The sequence below is a fragment of the Mizuhopecten yessoensis genome, unplaced genomic scaffold, assembly GCF_002113885.1.
Source record: "Mizuhopecten yessoensis strain PY_sf001 unplaced genomic scaffold, ASM211388v2 scaffold8123, whole genome shotgun sequence".
Taxonomy (NCBI): Eukaryota; Metazoa; Mollusca; class Bivalvia; order Pectinida; family Pectinidae; genus Mizuhopecten; species Mizuhopecten yessoensis.
The window spans coordinates 1,517,251-1,530,971 of NW_018407390.1; the positions used below are offsets into that span (position 1 = coordinate 1,517,251).

Here is a 13,721-nt window from a genome sequence, read left to right on the forward strand (position 1 = left end):
ATACTGTGGTAGTGAAGATCACAACGCCAGATACTGTGGTAGTGAAGACCACAACAACAGATACAGTGGTAGTGAAGGCCACAACACCAGATACAGTGGTAGTGAAGGCCACAACACCAGATACTGTGGTAGTGAAGACCACAAAACCAGATACTGTGGTAGTGAAGACCACTACACAGATACTGTGGTAGTGAAGACCACAACAAAGATACGGTGGCAGTGAAGATCACAACACCAGATACTGTGGTAATGAAGATCACAACACCAGATACTGTGGTAGTGAAGCCCACAACAAAGATACTGTGGCAGTGAAGATCACAACACCATATTGAAACAAACTATTAGAATGTTTTCATCTACTTAAAGAAGCGATTCCTCTAGATCACTAACCAACATACTTTTAGTAGTGAAGACCACAACACCAGATACAGTAGTATTGAAGACCACAACACCAGATACAGTGGTAGTAAAGACCACAACACCAGATACTGTGGTAGTGAAGATCACAACACCAGATACTGTGGTAATGAAGATCACAACACCAGATACTGTGGTAATGAAGATCACAACACCAGATACTGTGGTAGTGAAGACCGCAACACCAGATACTGTGGTAGTGAAGACCACAAAACCAGATACTGTGGTAGTGAAGACCACTACACAGATACAGTAACATAACCGTTTAGTAATTGAGGAAAAACCCAAAAATAAGGTATGGCACATATTGAAACAAACTATTAGAATGATTTCATCTACTTAAAGAAGCGATTCCTCTAGATCACTAACCAACATACTTTTAGTAGTGAAGACCACAACCCCAGATACTGTGTTAGTGAAGACCACAACACCAGATACTGTGGTAGTAAAGACCACAACACAGATATAGTGGTAGTGAAGACCACAACACAGATACTGAGGTAGTGAAGACCACAACACAGAAACAGTGGTAGTGAAGACCACAACAACAGATACAGTGGTAGTGAAGGCCACAACACCAGATACTGTGGTAGTGAAGACCACTACACAGATACAGTGGTAGTGAAGACCACACCACAGATACAGTGGTAGTGAAGACCACAACCCCAGATACTGTGGTAGTGAAGACCACAACAACAGATACTGTGGGAGTGAAGACCACAACACCAGATACAGTTGTAGTGAAGACCACAACACCAGATACTGTGGTATATGTAGTGAAGACCACAACACCAGATACAGTAGTATTGAAGACCACAACACCAGATACAGTGGTAGGGAAGACCACAACACCAGATACTGTGGTAGAGAAGACCACAACACCAGATACAGTGGTAGTAAAGACCACAACACCAGATACAGTGGTAGTTAAGACCACAGCACAGATACTGTGGTAGTGAAGACCACAACACCAAATAGTGGTAGTGAAGACCACAACACCAGATACGGTGGTAGTAAAGACCACAACACAGATACAGTGGTAGTGAAGACCAAAACACCAGATACAGTGGTAGTGAAGACCACTACACAGATACAGTGGTAGTGAAGACCACACCACAGATACAGTGGTAGTGAAGACCACTACACAGATACAGTGGTAGTGAAGACCACACCACAGATACAGTGGTAGTGAAGACCACTACAACAGATACTGTGGTAGTGAAGACCACAACAACAGATACTGTGGGAGTGAAGACCACAACACAGATACAGTGGTAGTGAAGACCCCAACACCAGATACAGTGGTAGTGAAGCCCACAACACAGATACAGTGGTAGTGAAGACCAAAACACCAGATACAGTGGTAGTGAAGACCACTACACAGATACAGTAACATAACCGTTTAGTAATTGAGGAAAAACCCAAAAATAAGGTATGGCACATATTGAAACAAACTATTAGAATGATTTCATCTACTTAAAGAAGCGATTCCTCTAGATCACTACCCAACATACTTTTAGTAGTGAAGACCACAACCCCAGATACTGTGGTAGTGAAGACCACAACACAGATACTGTGGCAGTGAAGATCACAACACCCGATACTGTGGAAGTGAAGACCACAACACCAGATACTGTGGTAGGGAAGACCACAACACCAGATACTGTGGTAGTAAAGACCACAACACAGATATAGTGGTAGTGAAGACCACAACACAGATACTGAGGTAGTGAAGACCACAACACAGAAACAGTGGTAGTGAAGACCACAACACCAGAAACAGTGGTAGTGAAGACCACAACACCAGATCCTGTGGTAGTGAAGACCACAACACCAGATACGGTGGTAGTGAAGACCACAACACCAGATACTGTGGTAGTGAAGACCACAACAAAGATACTGTGGCAGTGAAGATCACAACACCAGATACTGTGGTAGTGAAGATCACAACACCAGATACTGTAGTGAAGACCACAACACCAGATACAGTGGTAGTAAAGACCACAACACAGATACTGTGGTAGTGAAGAGCACAACACCAGATACTGTGGTAGTGAAGATCGCAACACCAGATACTGTGGTAGTGAAGATCGCAACACCAGATACTGTGGTAGTGAAGATCGCAACACCAGATACTGTGGTAGTGAAGATCGCAACACCAGATACTGTGGTAGTGAAGATCGCAACACCAGATACTGTGGTAGTGAAGATCGCAACACCAGATACTGTGGTAGTGAAGATCGCAACACCAGATACTGTGGTAGTGAAGCCCACAACAAAGATACTGTGGCAGTGAAGATCGTAGTGAAGACCACAACACAGATACTGTTGTAGTGAAGACCACAACACCGATACAGTGGTAGTGAAGACCACAACACTAGATACTGTGGTAGTGAAGACCACAACACAGATCCAGTGGTAGTGAAGACCACAACACACATACAGTGGTAGTGAAGCCCACTACACAGATACTGTGGTAGTGAAGATCACAACACCAGATACTGTGGTAATGAAGATCACAACACCAGATACTGTGGTAATGAAGATCACAACACCAGATACTGTGGTAGTGAAGCCCACAACAAAGATACTGTGGCAGTGAAGATCACAACAACAGATACTGTGGTAGTGAAGACCACAACACAGATACTGTGGTAGTGCAGACCACAACACAGATACAGTGGTAGTGAAGCCCACAACACACATACAGTGGTAGTGAAGACCACAACAACAGATACTGTGGTAGTAAAGACCACAACACCAGATACAGTGGTAGTAAATACCACAACACCAGATACAGTGGTAGTAAATACCACAACACCAGATACAGTGGTAGTAAATACCACAACACCAGATACAGTGGTAGTAAAGACCACAACACCAGATACAGTGGTAGTAAAGACCACAACACAGATACTGTGGTAGTGAAGACCACAACACAGATCCAGTGGTAGTGAAGACCACAACACATATACAGTGGTAGTGAAGACCACAACAACAGATACTGTGGTAGTGAAGACCACAACACCAGATACAGTGGTAGAACAAAAGGAAAGATTGAATTGTATTCAATGATGAATAGGTGGTTCCAATCTGAAGCCGACACCATCATCCTGAAAGGTTTGGTTAAGACACCTACTAATGTAATATCTGTAATTCTTTTAACACGCTGAATGTAACAGAATGAATTCCGAGTGAGGTTGATAGAGGTTTTTCATCTGTGAAATATTCCACGAGCATGACTAGTTAGATCACTCAAACACAGGACTCATTTTGCTATTTTATTGACGAATGTTGTAGATACGTTTGTGTGATCATCAACAAAGACCGTCATACTATCACAAAGTCATCAACGCTCGGTCACTTTTCGTATCACATATCACATCCAATAATCTGGTCAGAAAGCCGACCGCAACAGTTCCTAACATTCAGTTTAACTCAGATCTCCTAGACAGTTTTGAAAAAATCATTTTCTACTCAGATTACCAACAACAAAATCTGTTATGAAATAGAAAAGATCTAAGAAGACATGCATGCAATGAGGGTCACGAGGTGTTTTGTTTTGACTTAAAGAATGTAGAATTATAACAATGGGTGTAGGTACCTATTCATTTGTTAAAAAAAAAAAAAATTCAAAAACAAGCTTAAAATGTATTAGCAACACCAACATAATGCAACTGTCATTATTATTCTACTGCGCAACAGAAAGTCACATGTTCTCGGGAGGATGAGTTACTGCTGTAAAGATATTGACCATGCACATGCAAACAAAATCAGCGATGTATTGTATCTGATGAAGGTTTTATTAGTAAATATTTAACAAAATAAGTTTTGGTTCACTGTTGGAAAATATTTGTGTGCAAGCAATTTAAAAATTATTCTGACGAAACACTTCATAAGCTTTGTGAGTTATTGGAATACATAGCCGCATGTTTTCGAATAAAAAATAAATATATTGTGTATATAGATCTAAGTAAAAAGCAGTGAGATTTCCAAATTGAAGCGTATCAACAATTTCAAATAGTTCTTTGTTGAAATGTATATCTTTTGCCTATATAACGCCTGAAAGTTTGCAACAGAAAATGTATATATGTTATAGGAGGGATAAACACGGGGCACCTCAATCCTGGAATCACTCCAAAAAGATACAGGGCAATGCAATCTAGCTAAATATTCAACCTTCAATAATATAAATCAGCTTACTGCATACTTTGTTCTTTTATTTCATTTATTTTATGCTGTTATATCGTCAACGAATTATTCCCGATGTTTCATATTCGCAAAATAATAGATTTCATACACAAATGTGTATATTCGTTATAAAAGTGGTATTTTAACCATATTCTGTAAGCTTTAAAGGGTGCATATATCTTTTTAGGGAAACGTACTTAAAGGTACTTAACATTTCAAAACTTGGTCAACTTTTCTTTCATAAATAAATCGCTGTAAGCATGAAATTTGTATAGTATCAGTCATATCCGTACATTTCCTCTTTCGCATTTATCGAAAGGTCCTTAACCCATACTTTCTGCTGATTGTCTGAAAAATGACGGTGAAAACTTCTCACAGATACCTATAACGATTTAAATAAGTTATTTATATATTATCAAGAAATTGGAAACTTTTGTGATTTACCATATAAAAAAAGTTTAGTTAATTATGTGTACGGCTTGAAATACTCACCACGTCGAACAGGGTTACCTTAAACATTTCATTACGCATTCATCAGTACGAAATCGAACGAACTCGTCATCAAAATAATATCTCATAGCATGTCGTCTTCGGTTCTATACCAGAACTTCTATATAAACAAAACAATGTGATCCCCATCACTTCCTTTTAACAATTACCGAATCCCTTTAATGAATATCCGGTAAAATAAAGTATTGCGGAATAAATATATTTGTTATTTGTTTAAATGGTCCCTGAATCATTCAGTGTCTAGATGTACGTATTTGGAATCGATTGGTTTTCAAATAACATCGGTTTTACTTTTCATAACAATATATACAGAAAGAAACACAGGTTTAAATAGGTTTTGTATCGCGTTTTGAAGTTAATGCTTATCTTACTTTATATGATATGTGGTTTCTGCTAACACGTTGTCAAGAAAGGTTTTTTGTACAAAGAGTGACATTTCCTTTTTGAAAACATTTGTTTTGTATTTTATCTTACATGAACTCTTTCAAAATAACAAGAAATCTTATCAAAGTCATCCCTTAAAGATAATTGTGTGATGATTAAAACTAATATTTCAATAAATATATATCGTATAAAGATTATGTGTAACTAATGGTAAAATTTAAAAAGTCAAAGTTGACAAAAAAGCGTTACATACTTTATAATGCTGACTATCATGCTCTAGTATCGATACACATGCAATGAAGAAAATTCATGGGAATACAAAATGGGAATCAAATAATTAAAACACTCACCCGGTGGAGGATCGGAACTTTCTCTTCCTCGAGCTTCTCTATTTGGAACGATTGTTAAGTCACGTGGGGTTGGATCTGCTGCTACGACCAAAAAAAACATCTCACTACAGCGTCAACACGCGATTAACTGGGGAGGCACCAAAACCCAAAACAAATCCGGGGGCGGACACAGATGCTCCGGAATAATGAAGGCCATGTTAGACAAACGTGAGTTATGATTACTGAATTAGGCCTAAATCGCACCTGTGAATACTAGTATTCATACATCTTATGTAGCTGATGAATTTAAGTTTTGAAAGACCGCCATTTCAAAATGCAAAATTGAATTTTTAGAGAGGAATTCAACAGCTGCAAAACAGAGATATTCACATCCTAATTACGAATATCCCGATATTTCCGTTAGCTGCTTTCTGTACACTATTCTGCTAACAATTAAATCATACCTATCTGATTTCCTAAGGTAATCAATTAACCTGAACTGATTGTGACAGGTTTATCGTTCTTGTTGACTTTAAACGGTATGTCACCATAAGGAACTGAAATCGTTATGGCTTTTTATTTAAGTTTAATCGCCAACATTAAATGCAAAAGATAAAATCACAGGTTTCGCTAGTTAAACAGCCAATTTAAAGGCTAAATGTTATAATTGCTAATGTTTTTCATATCAAAGTTTTTTTCTTCATTCTATGTAGGTGTATTCCATATATTATATATTTGGCCAAATATGTTATTTTCTATCTTTTTGTCATTTTTATTCATAACAATAATGAAGGTTAATATGAATTAGTTAATAAGTGTTAATAAGTCCTCAGTTTCTACAGACTAAGGATTGTCTGCCTAGATAAAGATAGAATAAAACACACCGGAAATCCCCAAATCACACCACCACAAACTAAACACGAAGAAAATGAACCAAATTTTCAAGACAATAAAATCGGTACAAAAAACACTGAAATCTAGCGGTGTTGATGACTCGGTGTAGCAGACTAATTATGTAAGGGTTACCTTTGTTCGGTAGATACGTCGAGTACGCTGAATCTTTTAGTCCTAGAAGACTGAGATCGTTGGTGGTGAGGGACTGGGTACGATCAGCGCCATTCAATTTAATGAAAAACATCATTACGTCTGTCAGATTGGTCATATCCACGTGCTGGAAAGAAAATACGACTTGTTTCTTACAGATATAGCATATTTGACAGGCTTAATAAGAACATGCGTATTAAAATAGATAACCTGATCAGGAATATCGATATGTTACGTGTATTTTGTTCCTAGAGTAAATCAGTAGAACTCGTCAGCATGGTATGTAATAGGTGTGGGTTTAAATTGCGTAACTCACCGGCGTATCAACATCTATCTTATAACCAGCTTGTGTCCTCAGGATCTTGAAATGATCACACACAGGCATTCTGTACAACAAAGGTAAAATAATATAGAAACAAAATGAAGAAACCATAACGCCAACACCAGGAAAAATCTAAACTCAAACCCGAAAAAAGTGTGACAGATTAACATCGAATCCTACGATGAAATGTCTCAGTTATTGTCAGTGGTCCGAAACATTAAAGTTATGTTTTTACAATTAAGACTAGAAAAGCATTGAATCAAACTTATAAAATCAATAACAAAAGAACCAATGATTGTTGAAGAATCTGGACATCCTACTAAGGAAAATAAATTTCGATAAAATATCTATATGCAAACACAATTATCAGTAGCAGTCTCCGTTTCCAGGCACTCCGGGCATATAACATCATGTTAAGTTCTTTCATATCTTTATCCTTATAAGCATAAACTATTGAAGCTCACAGAGTGAAATAAAATTACAATTGATTGTACACGTAAAACTGACCCATTATCTAATATTTCCGCGCTTTATAAGAAAAAAATGACTCTTTACGGGTTTTTTTATAAACAATATTTTATTTCGTTAATTTGCAATTACATTATACAGAACATTTAGTTATCACATACATGAAATAGGATCAAGAAACAAGTTATTAAACTAATATCAACCTGTTTACTTAGCAGAAATAATAAAAGATAACAGAGACTTAAAGTAGAAGAAAGAGGAGTAGAAATAGGAAGAGAAGAAAGAATAGCATTTGCCAATGTACAAAACGTTAACTTATGTACATGTCACTGATGTCATAACGGATTTATTACAGTGGAAAATGTATGCTGTGTACTCTTACCAAAACTCTTAACGTATCTTGACATTAGTGTTACTTAACGTATCTTGACATTACTGTTACTTAGCTTATCTTGACATTAGTGTTACCTAACGTATCTTGACATTACTGTTACCTAATTTATCTTGACATTACTGTTACCTTACTTATCTTGACATTATTGTTACTTAGCTTATCTTGACATTACTGTTACCTAACTTATCTTGACATTACTGTTACCTAACTTATCTTGACATTACTGTTACCTAACTTATCTTGACATTACTGTTACCTAACTTATCTTGACATTACTGTTACCTAACTTATCTTGACATTACTGTTACCTAACTTATCTTGACATTACTGTTACCTAACTTATCTTGACATTACTGTTACCTAACTTATCTTGACATTACTGTTACCTAACTTATCTTGACATTACTGTTACCTAACTTATCTTGACATTACTGTTACCTAACTTATCTTGACATTACTGTTACCTAACTTATCTTGACATTACTGTTACCTAACTTATCTTGACATTACTGTTACCTAACTTATCTTGACATTACTGTTACCTAACTTATCTTGACATTACTGTTACCTAACTTATCTTGACATAACTGTTACCTAACTTATCTTGACATAACTGTTATCTAAATTATCTTGACATTACTGTTAAATAACTTCTCTTGACATTACTGTTAACTAACTTATCTTGACATTACTGTTAACTAACTTATCTTGACATTACTGTTATCTAACTTATCTTGACATAACTGTTACCTAACTTATCTTGACATTACTGTTTCCTAACTTATCCTGACATTACTGTTAACTAACTTATATTGACATTACTGTTACCTTCCTTATCTTGACATTACTGTTAACTAACTGATCTTGATATTACTGTTACTTAACTTATCTTGACGTTACTGTTAACTAACTTATATTGACATTACTGTTACCTTCCTTATCTTGACATTACTATTACTTAACTTATCTTGACATTACTGCTAACTAACTTATATTGACATTACTGTTACCTTCCTTATCTTGACATTACTGTTACCTAATTTATCTTGACATTACTGTTCCTTAACTTATCTTGACATTACTGCTAACTAACTTATATTGACATTACTGTTACCTTACTTATCTTGACATTACTATTACTTAACTTATCTTGACCTTACTGTTACCTTACTTGTCTTGACATTACTGTTAACTAACGTATCTTGACATTAGTGTTACTTAACGTATCTTGACATTAGTGTTACCTAACTTATCTTCACATTACTGTTACCTAACTTATCCTGACATTACTGTTACTTAACGTATCTTGACATTAGTGTTACCTAACTTATCTTGCCATTACTGTTAACTAACTTATATTGACATGACTGTTACCTTACTTATCTTGACATTATTGTTACCTTACTTATCTTGACATTATTGTTACCTTACTTATCTTGACCTTACTGTTACCTTACTTATCTGGACATTACTGTTACCTTACTTGTCTTGACATTACTGTTACCTTACTTATCTTGACCTTACTGTTACCTTACTTATCTTGATATTACTGTTACTTAACTTGTCTTGACATTACTGTTACTTCACTTATCTTGACATTACTGTTACTTAACGTATCTTGACATTACTGTTACCTAACTAATCTTGACATCACTGCTACTTAACTTGTCGAGTCATTCCGGATAAAAGTCAAGAAATTACTGAAGAAAGAATATTTTGTTCGCAACTGCCTACTTTATTATTATACAGAAACAATTTTACCAATTATAGAATAAAAACTGTTTTAAATGTATCTTTTAGCTGTTGCGAGGAAGTAATGCACAATACTAGCTAAAGAACGCGTTTCTATTTTGTTTGAGTTATTTGTCGGTGGAAAAGTCCCTCACAATTTAAGACCAATAGACTGGGCAGACGAACGGAGATTGAAACGGAATCCTATATAAGTAGGATTTTCAATATTAGCATAATAGGTTTTAGATTTAGAGTATATCAATATACCTATTCACGGAACTTTATCGTTGGTTTGCCATGTCAATATAATGTTTCGTGTCATAATATGAAATAACGAAGAATGTATTATAACGACAACAATTTGTTTTTACAGTCCAGCAGTAATAGTGAACTTATCTATATACAACAGTTAACGTATTAGAGAAATTACAGTCGCGAAAATCTTTTGATGGGAGTGAAGTGACGTGATTAATCTGATTTATAAAATACGCGAATGATTTCCAAATAATGGAAGTGACATATTTCTAGCTCAGATTTAAGAGTTTCCAGTGATGTCACAAACAAGAGAAATACCTGTCTTTAATCCGCGAACAGTAACTGATGACGTAGGTACCCTGTGACGTCGACTGTGCACTCTCCCTCATCAGAGTGTTTCCATAGGCCGTGCCAACCGCCGTAAATATTGAAATCGCCTTCTCACGAGAACAGTTGGCAATGAACCAACTAGGATAGATATCGTCTCCTTGAGGATTGTTTGAAAACTTGTGTCTCTGGAACATTAGTTAACAAGGTTTTATTCCCTAAATTATAAATAAAGAAATATATAATAACAGTGACAAATCACAAGCTAAAACGGACACACAACAGCTGGAACCAACATGAAACCAAACAAACGGGAAGCCTGAAACTCCCTACAATGGTCTGCAGAAGGATAATGCCTTTTTCACGAAGAATATTTTCAACATTGTGTTTAAAAATTTTGAATTCATATGACTAAGGGATTGTATACACCTCTCTTCTGCTTCAACAGCAGTTAAGAACAATTTGGATATGCTACTTTTTGCCGTTTATCATTATGTATGAGTCGTAGTCGTTGTTCCCACGTGTAAGAAATAAGAAGTTCCCTCCAAGCCATAATCCCCCGCCACTCCCATTAGAGACTAATATCCTCACCTTGCCTCCACGTCCCTCACTACTTAGTGAGGAGTTTCCTCCACTTCCGCCCGACCCACCAGAGGCCGAGGTAAGCTTCGTGGTTACGGTAACACTACTGACAGAGTCCTGTGGTATGCCGCTGTCCCTGCTTAAGTTGGTGCGCGCGCTCAAGTGACCGTCAGGTTCTTTTGGGGACCGTCTCAATCCCGCCAAGACAAAATCCATATCCTGAATACAGTCTGCCGGTAGGTCAAGGTCGGGTGGAAGTCTATTCTGCAACAGATAAACAGCAAGAGGTCAAGGTCGAGTGACATTCTATCCATAACAGAAACATGATTAGAAGGTAAAAGTCGGCTCTGTTACAGATACGTAGCAAAAGGTCAAGGTCAAGTGATATTCTATCCGTAGCTCAAACAGGGTAAGAATGCAAAGATCGGTTTAGTTACAGATATAGCAGTGGCCAAGTTTAAACAGAAACTGAGCGGTATACATAACTGATATTTCAGAGATGAAATATATAATGTAGCATTGATCAGAAAACCTTAGTGCTTATATTTGATTTTTACATCAGTGAGTAATTAAATTATGAACTTTTGTCATACTGCAAAGAAAAATGTCGCACGGTGATCGGTCGAATTGCAAAGGTACCTGAAGCTATGTTAGTATCCTTACCGGGGTACATAAGAGCATGCGCGCCTGTTGTAAGGGAGATAACTCGCAGATTCGAATCGAACACACCGGAGAACGTTCGTCTGCTAATGTCAACAATGAACAAAATGGCGAAACGGTTTGCAAGCCACACGGAGAGTAAAATTGAGACAAAACGGGCGTCACTTATACCTACAAACACAAAGAAAAGTAACAATTCAGCAAGCAAAACCTTCAGAGCATACTTAAGCGAAAAGGAGCAAGACACAGATTTTGAGGACTTCTCGAAGCCAAGATTAGACGAGGCATTGGGTCATTTTTATCTCGGTGCAAGGAAACAGGATGGGAGTCTTTACAAGACGACAACGCTTGAACAATGCTTTGCAGTATGACAAATTCGTTATACAGGTCTTTGGCAGGGTACATGGTCTCATGTTCGCTGTCAGGACCTTATGTACCCTGAGCCGAATGGGTCAGTGATTGGGTTTCCAACGACTGATGAACTAAACGACAAAGTTAAATGAATTATACGCTTAAAGTGTATTTCATTGGGACTAGAAAAATACCCAGTGACGGAGTGTCAGTACTCGTAGCTTTTTCCAACACGTTTATTACACCATTATTAGATATTAAACTTTGGCAATACCTTGTAATGTATATTTCAATTGTATGTTAAATACTGTTGGATAATCTCACCTTGCCTAAGATGTTGATGTATCCCCTCCACAACTCCATAGAGGATTTTTTGGTGGTCTGAAATGTAGAATTTAATTGGGTTTATATGTATACTTCGCACGTGGATAAGCACTTTTAAACCTATATAAACGCCTCGGTGGGTGGGTGCATATCATAAATGGGAATGAGATACGCTACGTAAGCAAAAGCGTTCATTATGTTTTTGATCTTATATTGTAGAAAGATAAAAATCTTTTAAACAAATCAGCGTTTTTTGACGAAAAGGCTAGAATGAATATTTGAAAACAAATATGAACAACCAAGTATACAACACACAATTCGGATGTGACTTGAATAAAGATAAGGGTGGACTCAACCACAGCTTTCCAGCTATCTTTTGCGATCTTACGGCATTTTTCTTTAACCTTAATGAAACTAGCATTCAACCACACTTTAACTTTTTAAGCTATTGCGATAAAATAAAATATAAATGTTAAAATGAACCATTTTACACTGAAGAACACATCATATAAACAATTTTCATCGGCTAGTTCCACGCGTAACATCATCCCCTCAAACCATTCTCAGGGTAAATGACTTTGAAATTGACATAAGGAATACTTTAACTGATAGATACTTATCTAAAATAAATATAAACACACTAAGCTAAACACACTAAGCTTAACATTCCATATGGTTTAGCATCGAAATTAGTCACGGTTGTTAGCGATAAAAAAAAATATTAGAAGATAGATTGGACGATTTGAAACTTTATCTTAAAAGCAAACGTTATCCTGCTGAAGTGGTACTAAACGCCATACAAAGAGCTAAAGAGAAAGGCCCTGTCAGTGTTAATTTAGAAAGAGCTAACACCAAAGATGCTGATATCATACCATTTGTTACTACTTACAATCCAAATAATTGTAATATGTTTCCTGTCGCTAAACATTTTGTAAATTTTATAAAAAAACAGTGAGAACATGAAGTGTATTTTTGATAAGAAGAAGATTATAAACTGTAAAAGACAACCTAAAAACTTAAAACGTTTACTATGTACATCCAAATTTGATATGAATACCACAAATGTTGTCACTGGTGTAAAAAAAATGTAAGAAACCAAGGTGTGGTACATGTAAGATTATCATTGAATGTAAAGACTACGTTTTTGCAAATGGTTCCAAAATAGAAATTAGATCAGACATTAACTGTAATTCTAAGAATGTTATTTACTCTTTAATATGTAAACAATGTGGTGAATTTTATATCGGACAGACCGGATGTGAATTGAGAATACGAATGAATGTACATAGACAACAAATGAAGGACAATGAACTAAGATTTTTAAAAGTTAGCAAACATATGCATCGATGTTCTAAAGATGATTTTCATGTGTTACCTATTTACAAACTGAATAGCGACGATGTAGTTGCAAGAGAAATTAAAGAAAATATGT

At 36.3% G+C, this 13,721-nt stretch overlaps 1 protein-coding gene across 15 annotated transcripts in view; it reads right to left on the minus strand.

Annotated features, from left to right (window-relative positions):
* Window positions 1–13,721, minus strand: part of LOC110455056 (nascent polypeptide-associated complex subunit alpha, muscle-specific form-like) — a 78,773-nt gene that overhangs the window by 29,485 nt on the left and 35,567 nt on the right. For 13 of the 15 annotated variants that reach the window (XM_021504987.1, XM_021504985.1, XM_021504984.1 and 10 more), the window contains exons 4-10: window positions 12,290–12,346; window positions 10,964–11,218; window positions 10,364–10,560; window positions 7,192–7,261; window positions 6,858–7,002; window positions 5,853–5,933; window positions 5,101–5,118 (exon numbers count right to left, since the gene is read on the minus strand). In XM_021504987.1, the coding sequence (XP_021360662.1) occupies window positions 5,101–5,118; window positions 5,853–5,933; window positions 6,858–7,002; window positions 7,192–7,261; window positions 10,364–10,560; window positions 10,964–11,218; window positions 12,290–12,346 (823 nt within the window). The remainder of the gene's footprint in view (window positions 1–5,100; window positions 5,119–5,852; window positions 5,934–6,857; window positions 7,003–7,191; window positions 7,262–10,363; window positions 10,561–10,963; window positions 11,219–12,289; window positions 12,347–13,721) is intronic. The other 2 variants (XM_021504974.1, XM_021504975.1) reach the window with 2 other exon arrangements.